The 10,417-nt window shown below is 40.1% G+C and overlaps 1 protein-coding gene across 4 annotated transcripts; it reads left to right on the forward strand.

Moving 5' to 3' along the window:
- The first annotated feature begins 2,179 nt into the window (after nt 1-2,179).
- LOC130389639 (uncharacterized) lies at nt 2,180-9,577 on the forward strand. Of its 4 annotated transcripts, XM_056599506.1 has the most exons (6): nt 2,180-3,025; nt 4,580-4,712; nt 6,274-6,509; nt 6,607-7,683; nt 7,794-7,962; nt 8,481-9,577. In XM_056599506.1, exons 3-6 carry the CDS (start codon nt 6,299-6,301, stop codon nt 8,611-8,613), a joined length of 1,590 nt encoding a protein of 529 aa, XP_056455481.1. In that variant the 5' UTR covers nt 2,180-3,025; nt 4,580-4,712; nt 6,274-6,298; the 3' UTR covers nt 8,614-9,577. The 4 variants fall into 4 exon arrangements, 3 of the variants coding, with proteins under 3 accessions (XP_056455481.1, XP_056455480.1, XP_056455482.1); XM_056599505.1 differs by lacking the exon at nt 4,580-4,712; XM_056599507.1 differs by lacking the exon at nt 4,580-4,712 and having other exon boundaries at nt 6,312-6,509.
- The last annotated feature ends 840 nt before the right edge of the window (nt 9,578-10,417 follow it).

Raw genomic sequence — 10,417 nt, forward strand, 5'->3', positions numbered from 1 at the left:
AGAGTGTGTGCTGGTGAACAGCTTGGACCCAGCATGTGGACATGCCCTCGGTGTACTTCTCAGGCCTTAGGTGATAGAGTCCATATGACGAGACTAATTGGTGAGTCGACATGCCACTGTTGCAAGGTCACGCTTCGTACCAGGGGCCCGATCCGCACAATCGGATTACACATAAAAGAAACTAATCAAATCTCTTCACAAGCCATTATCTTTATCGGATCGCGTTTGATGCAATTTGTGAAAAGCGCCCCATTGAGGGAAGAACTCTCCTTCTTTTTCTCTCCGCTTTTCTTCAGGGGGAAGCAGACAACAACACACTTTCTCTCTCCCTTCGGTCCACAGGGAACTCCTCAACTTTCGGTCTGCATCCAACCGCTCCAAATGGGAGTTAAATGAAGCGGCCGTGCCGTCTGGTGGCCGGCCAGCGCGGGTAAACACGATCGTGCTGCGGCGGTAGGTGTCGATCTGTCGATGAAGGATTCTAATTGAGTTGAATTAATTCACGCGCAGCGTAATTTGTTCAGCGGATGCAGGAGGCGTGCTCAGAATGAAGTGTTTTCAGGGTCATGGGAATTGCCATTGCGATGGACATCTGCTGGGGCTGTCTGCCTGGAATGTTAGTGAGGAGGAGCTGCCTATTTAGAGCCAATATACGATGGCTGTGTCGCCAATGTTGAGCAAGCTACTCGGGTTGTTCAACGACCCGTCACACTAATTGTCTCAATCAATCTCCACGGTAGAAAAACTATATTTGACCTGCAGATAAACTAGCATGCCGGTTACTACGTAGTCGCGGCCCACTTGGGTTCATTTGCACTACGCCACAATGGGACTTGTCCTGAACGTCTGATACATTGAGCAAGTCGAGTGGTGCATGCGCATGTGTCCCAGATTGACTGTATGGAAGGCTCAGCACGCAGCCCTTACCATGAATGGATATAGCAGTCGATAGTTTGTTGCAATGGAAATTAGCCTGTTTCCATTCGGATCTAACGGATAAAACCTACCTTTACTCAGACACGAAGCATTTCTGTTAAACCCTATGCAAGTTTCTGACTAAGCAGAAGGCCGGATCCATGGATATTCATAATATAATAAACTAAATATGTGACTGTCCCCGTTTTCTATGGGGTGCCGTTGGAAAACTTTTGCTGCTTAGATATGTGCTACACGTATTGGGCAGGAAATGCACACATGGACAGCGGACCAATGCCAAAGCAGTGTGAGATGAAGTCGCTGTCTCTGTAGATCGGGCCTGCAGAGCTGCTGTTACCACAGATGCAACCGCACGTTGTAGCTTCATTGGCAGAATTCGCCATTTTGCCAGATTTTTGTGAGTAAATAGCGGGAACTGCTGTCTGTCCGTGCATTCCCTGCCCAATGCACATTCAACGCCACCAACATAAGATGGTTAGGAGTTAGAGCTAATTAGTATATGTATGAGGGCTTTCTGTTCTATGTACTTAGGATTTAGATATACGATTTAGATTTAAATATAGCATTTAGCTTCAGATTTAGCATTGAGATATAAGATTTGGTTTTAGATATAAAAGGTTGATTTATATTTAGGATGTAGATCTAGATCTAAGATTTAGATACAACATATAATAAAAAAATATCTTATGTGAATAAGTGACATGAAAACTTCAGTGTATTGTGGAAGGGTGTTTACTTGCTAAATCTGGGAAAAACTAAAAAACCTAGAGCTAAATCTGGAACAAGTGGAGCAAAGTTTTGAGCAGCAAAAGTTTGAAAAAGGCACCCCATAGTTTTCAGGGTACCATGATTACACCCAGGTGTTTATTGTGCTCACACATTGGCCATTGACATGCCTATTTTGAGTGTTGTGTAGTAATGTCAGCTCATCTGCCGATGTTAGACACATCTTCTGCAACTGTCAGTGTATTCTTGCCACCGAACTCAATGTGCATGTGTGTGAGAGATAGAGAGATGTTTCTGGGACCACATAACATTATAGTTAATTATGAGGTCGCATTTAGGTGTTAAATGCGTATTGGCAGTTTGCAAAAGTCCATGGTTAATCGGTTTTCTGGCAATATGTGTTTTGGCTGCACTGTAAAAAATGGTTGTAAAATGTACATAAAAACTATGTAAAATCCCTACAGAAGAGTATAGTAAACCCAAAAATATATATTTTTCGTTTAAATCACAGTGAACTTTTGTAAACTATTAAACAAAATGTTTTTGTTATATTTACAATAACAATATGTGATTATAATCAAATGTATTTGTTAAAACTACAAATATTGGTAACAAAAACAGCGAAATACTGTAATACTCTTAACAAAACAATTATGTTAATTTGACATGCAAATATTGTAGAAACTACAGTTTTAGCCAGTTGATTTAAAAATACAAAACATATATGTAATCATATATACAAGTCTATGCTGTACTTTTAACATGATCTTGATGAAACTATGCAAATTGAGATAGGCCTAATAAAAATTCTCACTGTGAAAAAAATGTCATTGTGAACCTCGAGGTTGCCTATCTATTTATAGGATATATAAAAATATACAATTATAATTCCAATGTTTTTTTTTATCATGGCTATTTGTAGCCAATCTGGTGCTGATCTTCATGATGCAGGTTTTATATTGGTGATATTGAGATTTGGTGAGTGAGATTGGTGAGCCAGATAAAAACATCCATGAATATTGGGTCATTTACGGAGGAACTGCACCTGTTTTTTTTCGTAAGCTTGATAAATGAGCACTGAGTCCGCCTAACTTAGAATTTAAAAGTGTGCAGCTCGTCTCTGATTGGATAATGACGTAAGGGCGGGAGGAGAAGCACGAGCTCCTCGTTCACGGCTTCAGCTGACGTCACCAACGAGCCAGTAGTAGCGCCGCCGCGTCTGCAGAGTGGAGAACGCATCAGAAATCTTCGGACTACCGGACTACTTTGTACTACTTTCATAAAACTTATTTTGGACAAATCTACGATTGGAAGATCCGTGGCTATTCAATCGATCCGTGGCTATTGCAACAAAGTTTGCAAGGTAAGCTTAAAATGTCGGCTACTTCTCCTACTTTTTGCTGAAAGCACATGGTGTAAGCTAGCACCAGTTGATATTTAGCAGGCGCTAGCAACAGTTGATATGTAGCAGGCTAAAGACCAATCGATTGATGACTATAAAAATGATCACCTGCGTCTTTTGTAGAAAGATATTGGTTACATTAAGAGGCTATGTACTACATTGCAGAGTGCATAGGAATGAGCCTCGTTGTCTTTTCAAATGTGTTGGCGCCAACTGTAGTCAAACATTTACCACTTATGCAGCTTTCAAGGGGCATTTTTATCGCGTGCACAATGCACCTGAACCGCAAGCCACTCCTAGAGCTGTTGTTGCAGATTTAAAATGCGCAGTTTCATTATGTGCCCGCCATTTTCACACAGTGAAAGAGCTAGTGTCTCACTTAAATGATCATATTGGAGAGGGCAGGTCTGTGTCATGTCCAGTAAGTGGTTGTAAGCACATGTTTACAAAAAAGTCATCATTTACTTCTCACATGTGTAGGAAGCATAAAGCATGCTCCCCTGATGGTATTGATGACATGTACAGGGAAACTCGCCCTCAGCCCCCAAATTGCATTGCCAGTACAGATGATTCAGAAAACACACATGATGCTATGCCAACAGCCAGTGCTGCCAGTGATATGCCAGAGGTTGATAGTCATTCTTATCTCAGAAACATGTGTCTATTTTATCTTAAACTGCAAGGACAGCTGCTTGTACCTGCCTCTACTATACAGACTATTGTAGAGGAAATGCAAAATGTGCATGACTTAGGTCAAGCCTACACAATAAATAAAGTAAGTTCTTTATTAAAAAATGATATGAGTCTATCAGATGAAGCAGTCACTAAAATTTGTGACTGCATTAAAGAGTCAGATTTGTTCTCTTCCTGTCATCAGGGACAATTAAGAACAACATACACCAGAAATCAGACATTCAAAAAAATGTTTAAATACACGGAACCCCGAAAAGTGGCATTGGGAATTGATGAAAACATGACACAAAAATTCGCATACTACATACCAGTTGCAGAAACTCTGAAGAGCTTTCTACAGTCAGATTTATGGAGGAATACACAGGCACAACAGTTTGGTGATCCTGATGTAGAGGTTTTTACCGATTTATATGACGGACAAAATTTCAAATGCCACCAGTTCTTTAATGAAAACCCTGAAAGCCTCAAACTGATTTTGTACCAAGATTCATTTGAAGTGGTGAATCCCCTGGGTTCTGGTAAAAAGACGCACAAAGTGCTTGCAGTCTATCTTTCATTAGCAAATTTACCCATCCATTTGCGTTCCAATACTGATAATATGTTTTTGGTCTTGTTATGTGTTGAGAATGACTTTAAGCGTTTTGGAATAGCCAAAGTTTTCTCAGAGTTGTTAGCAGATCTGAAATCCTTGGAGACGGATGGAATAAATGTAGATGGGGAAACAGTAAAAGCGGGTCTTTACTGCATTGCTGGGGATAACTTGGGTTCTCATTGTGTAGGTGGGTTTACAGAAAACTTCAGCACCTCTCAATATTTTTGCAGATACTGTGAAATCACAAGAACTGAGTTTCATGCTGATCCGAATGCCTGTGGTCCTCCACGCACCCCAGAGACGTATGCCACGGCTGTGGAGGGTCTCCAGGCTGAAGACATCCAATGTGTCAGAGGAATAAAGGCAAACTCTGTCTTTAATACCCTTGAGTCTTTTCACGTCTCCCAGCCTGGTCTCCCTCCTTGTTTAGGTCATGACCTCTTTGAAGGAGTCTTGTCATATGATCTAGCACTGTACCTGAAGAACATTATAAAAAAGAAAAAATGGTTCACATACAACCTCTTAAACAGGCGCATCAAGCAGTTTAAGTATAAAGGATCTGAAGCGCTCACAAAGCCATGTGCTGTCAAACCTGACGGAGCAAAGTTATCAGGGCAAGCCGTTCAAAACTGGAACCTTTTGAGATTGCTACCAGTTTTGATTGGTGACAAAGTTCAAAACCATCAGGATGAAGTATGGCAGTTAGCTCTCCAGTTAAAAGACATTGCAGATCTTATTTGTGCTCAGAAAATTTCCTTGTCGCAGATAGCATATGTTGACATTTTGATCCAAGAATATTTGGAGATGAGAAAGTTGTTGTTTCCTGAAATTCAACTAAAACCCAAGCACCACTATTTGCGCCATTATTCAGCACTGTTGTTGAAATTTGGTCCATTGATGAGGTTATGGACCCTTAGGTTTGAAAGTAAACACAGTTATTTCAAAAGATGTGCCAGACACTTGAAAAATTTCAAAAACATTTGTCAAACTTTGTCAGAGCGTCATCAGATGTATCAGGCATATCTTTTAGCTGGGCAAGAATGCGGTACACTACTGCAAGTGAAGGAGAGCTGTGCGTTTTATCCCAACCTCTACAGTGACACTATCAAACATGCAGTCAGGGAGTTAGCCTTTTCAGAAAACAATACCAAAGTTACCACAGACATTCAGTATAAGGGCACTGCATATAAAAAGGACAGTTTCTTGTGTACAGAAATGATGAGTATATGGACTTTGGTGAACTTCTACTCATCTTGATTCAAAATGACACATCTGTGTATATTTTGATGGATATCCACAAAGGCACCTTCCTCTCAGAATACCATCTGTATTCTGTGACAAAGGACAGTCTTGGGTTACAGTGTATCAACATTGATGACCTGCCCGATTTCTATCCTTTGGTATCCTACATTCTGGATGGATACCAAGTCATTCCACTAAAACACAGTATTGTGGAAAAATAAAGTCCAATTAAAGCGGACTTACTTCTCATTGTAAATAGTTTGACATTAATATAAGTGTTGGCTGATGCATGTCCTTGCTCTGTTAAAGGTTCACTAAGCAGAATAGTCAGTTTAGCTAACTTCCTGTCACTGACTGCAGTTAGCAGTCCCCTCCCTCGTCCCTACGTCACCACATTAATGCACTGCGGTCTTCAAGCAGCGAGTTATCTAGCATAATTTCAGATCCATAAGTGTGATAAAAACATAATAAAAACCATCAATACAGGCATTGGGATCCCCGAAAAGTTGATTTGGCGATTACATGCAGAGGGAGTGACTGAGAGATCGGCTTTATGAAACGTGCACACTATTTAAATGATCACTGTATTAATAAAGAGCGGTTTAACACTTATATTAGCATCAATAAATAGCTTACTTCACCTTTAAGTGTATAAACTGTATATAATCTTTTCTGTTCGAAGGTGGCATTTGTTCTTCAGTGCAAATATGTGTGACGCAGAGCGAACCTTCCTAGATGTCGCCATCACTGAATTCCTACCAGAACTTCCAGCAGTAATCAAAACCATCCTGGAAGAGCACTTGCAGTCCCTTGGTGTGGAGATGGCTGATGATCTACGCTTCATAACGGAGGCTGATTTGATGACAGCGTTAAGACCTGTACAAGCCAGAAAGCTTCTTTCTGCTTGGAAACGGAAATGTAAGTAAAACCACAACACCACAACTAATCAAAACAAAAACAGACATTTTGTAATATTGTACAGTGTGTCATGATATTATTTTTTGGTAATTTACAGACCAGACTCCCGAGAACAGCTCACCATCATCTGAGGCAGCCTCATCTACCCAATTGCTGTCATATCTCTCAGTTTCACCCGGAAGTTCATCGTCAACCTCCAACAGCAGCCGAGTACTTGAAAAACAGTGGGACGACAACTTTGAAATTCCATGGAGTAAGTTTCCTGAGGAAGTGATGCATTATCTTGAGAGGGGAAAAAGGCCAGGCCCAAAACGGAGGAGGCAAATGGTCCGGATTGTTGTGACTGAGATGATGGAAAAATGCCCTCATATAGGCAAAAAGCATTCAACCGACGTTGCAAAAAAAATGGTCGCAAAATATCCACATTCTCTGCAAGATGTAATAGAGGGCGATATTGTTGGAGCAGGCTACCTTTCCCTTGTCAAACAGTTGCAAAATAGAATTGAAAATGCGAGGCGCACATCAACACCCAAAATAAGAAAAAGAAAACATCAGACTGATGACTCAGTCGACACAGACGAGATCCCATTGGAAGAGAGAGCAGCAATGCAGGACACGTATGGATGCATTAAATGGAATGTAGAATTTCTGCCCCGTGAAGAAACTCCAGAGAGCCAGCAGCAAAAGATGGAAAAACTCAAGGTGATGTTCCAACACTCTGATGCCAATCCAGAGGAGGTAAAATGTTTAATGAAGTCCACTTTTTACACACAGAGACAACATGTCAACCTGGGAAAAAGTATCAAAAGCCTTAGAGAGGAGTGGCCGTTTTGCTTTGATGAACTCGGCATGTCAGTTCACTTCAAGGAACTGACTGGGATTAACCTCAAAGAGACATTCACACAAAATTTGGATTTGAAGGGAAAAAGGCTTCTCGACTACATGGCCACAGTTTGTGTCAGCAAGAGCAAGTTTCTTCAGACTTATGCAAGGCTTCAGAGAATGCGGGGACAGCAGAGTGGCTGTTCAGATGACGTGAAAGAGATGCTCCTGCTTCTGCTCAGCTACTTTGATGAGAATGAGGAGTCCATGTTCTTCCATGTAGAAGATACATGTCTGGCAGAAGAAGTCCAACTGGAACAAGTGCCTCTGACACCCACTGTCATTGTCTGTGGTAATTCTGTTTCATATCTCTTTTTTTTAATTACACTGTTTATAAATTATAAATGTTGTCATGTGAGTGCAGTGCTTGTTAATAAAACCTGTTAAATAATTTGTTCATAGGACAGTCCTGCTATTCCTCAACAAGGTACATGCTGAGTCTGGATCGGAACCTCGTCAACACAAACATCTCCTCCTTCATTTCTGCATTGTGCCTCATGTTCGGGAGCTACTACATTTTCAACATCCATTATCCATCTGAGCTGGCTTCAACTCTGGAGTTCCTTCAAAGGTGAGTAATCATGGCTTACTAATTTCTCAGACCGTGGGACCTGGAGTCTGGCTCAGAGGTTCCCGTCTTAAAGGAGAATGCCGGCCATTTGTAATCAATAGCCCTGTTGATTTGAGGCTACAAGTGCTGCAGTAGGAAAAATAACGTGAACATTTGGCTCAATATTTACCGAGTATCAGAACGACAGCTAAAGCAAACCTATTGGGCCAAGCTCCATTAAGATTTACTTTTGGTTTGCTTGCCCCCATAGGTTTGCTTTAGCTGCCGTTCTGATACTCTGTCAATATTGTGCCAAATGTTCTCGATATTTTTTCCTACTGACGGCACTCGGTAACAGGGCTATGGGTTAAAAACGGCACGCATTCTCCTTTTTAATCCAGACTTTAACTAACTGGGTCTGCCTCGGCCTTGGCTCTATAGGTGTGGCCTGAGTCTTGGTCTTGGTTCTTCTTGTACTTCTTTTTTTAAATGATCAATTAAAATGCTTAATATGCTTTAATATGCTTTTTTTTTTACAGGTGTTTCTTCTCGATAAACCCAGAAAAAGGAACCAAAGTAGAGAGTAAGAACAACAAGCGTCGTCTCAACCTGAACCCTCGAGTCCTCACCCTGATACAGGATCTCTCCGATCACGAGTGGCGTCAAGCCTAAATATGGACTCTATGTGGACTCTGACTGTTTGTTTGAGAAGAGGTACTTTTAGTTTTCGCTTTGTTAATCCAAAATGTGTATTATGGTAATTAAGGCACACTAACTTTTCCTGGTAGAGGGTCCGCCACATGCTTTTTTCATAGTGTTATTGCTTTGTAGTTATGTTCCAGGTTGTTGTTTTTTACGGTGAAGAACTGTCTTACTGCTGTGTTTCTAGATGGCTTGTTTAGGTTTGTTTCCTTACAGGTGGTTTTCCCCCGATGTGTTCTATGTCCCACGGGCACGGACGTGGTGACATCCTATACAGCAGGGTGCATATTGTATGGGGACGATTCCGAAACATAAATATATTATGTAGCTATCTCAAGTTAATATACACACACACACACACACACACACACACACACACACACACACACACACACACACACACACACACACACACACACACACACACACACACACACACACACACTCCCAGTGTGTTAGTCGGGACACTTCCAGTGCTATAAGGCACTGATCATTTTCGGCACATTAGGCCACGTTTTAGAGGGATTTAAGCCTAAATGTGGACTCTGTTTGTTTGAGAAGAGGTACTGTTAGGTTTCGCTTTGTTAAATCCACAATTTTTATTATTGTTAAGGCAAAATATGTCATTTTTGTTTTAAAGTCTTGCAATATGTACAGGTGCACTATGTCATTTTTATCTGACACCTGCTTGTTTCCATTTTGTATATGTTGGAAAAAAAAAATCATCCAATTGTTTATTGCCGATGGCTGGTAAATAAATTTCCCAAAAGGGATATTTTCCTCTCTTGTCTTTTTTCAAAATTTAATTTTTGCATGTTTTGCAGTAGGAGTATTGGTAATAATTTTACAGGTGTATAAGTAAATTTTACATTATAACTTGATTATTAAAACATAAAAATACAGCATATTATAAATAGATTTTATGTATAATATACAGAACAGCACCATTTAAAATACAAAGTTTTACTGCTGTTCTACCAGTTTAAATTTGTTTTTTTGTATGATATTTCCCTGTTAAATTGACCATTTATTTATGCATAAGCAATTATTGGATGTAAAAAATACAGGAAATATTCTTTCTATATACAACACTGTAATGCAAAATTAACAAAACATTTTTGTAGAATAAACAGTTTTTTAATGTGATTCAGCCGTGATTTATTTCACTGTAAATCAATTTACATATTCCGTTGGTTAAGTTATCTACTGTGCTGCTGTATTTTTTACAGGAATTCTCTGGTAACCACAGCTGCCAGCGATTCCCTGTAAAAAATACGATTTTTTTTTTACAGTGTGGGTTTTTGGTTGATTGGGCAGTTTTAGACGGTTGGGTTTGAAATTGCCAATCCGATCTGGCAACACTGGCTGGAGTTGTACCCGGAAATGTCCATGATTCTAAAAATGTACTCATTCAGATTTTTTTTAAAGTCCAAAAGTTGTAGCTTGCTCGTAAATATACATTTTGAAGTAGTTGGTACATAGTCTCCTATCTATCTGATAGGCTAGGACACAAACTCATCAGATAGACATGAGAGGGTCTATTTATCGACTTATAGCCTATACCAACAGCAGGCACAAACAGTCATAAACAATGGGTGATCAATACAGAATATAGAATACCATATTCGAGAAGCCTACACAGCAAATCGCAAAGTGTTAAAATCACGGAGTATTCATGACCAGAGTAGATTTTATACACTTTGGTGTTGAATAGGCACTAAGTACATTTTTTGGGGTGTACCAGAAACACTCTTGGGTGTTGTCTCTAAGTATA

The sequence above is a fragment of the Gadus chalcogrammus genome, chromosome 9 (genome assembly GCF_026213295.1).
Source record: "Gadus chalcogrammus isolate NIFS_2021 chromosome 9, NIFS_Gcha_1.0, whole genome shotgun sequence".
Lineage (NCBI taxonomy): Eukaryota > Metazoa > Chordata > Actinopteri > Gadiformes > Gadidae > Gadus > Gadus chalcogrammus.

Coding starts and splice junctions, on each gene's coding strand:
- LOC130389639 (XM_056599506.1), top strand. CDS start 6,299: ATGTGTGACGCAGAGCGAACCTTCCTAGATGTCGCCATCACTGAATTC. Junction 6,510..6,606: donor TTCTGCTTGGAAACGGAAAT/GTAAGTAAAACC, acceptor GGTAATTTACAG/ACCAGACTCCCGAGAACAGC. Junction 7,963..8,480: donor ACTCTGGAGTTCCTTCAAAG/GTGAGTAATCAT, acceptor TTTTTTTTACAG/GTGTTTCTTCTCGATAAACC.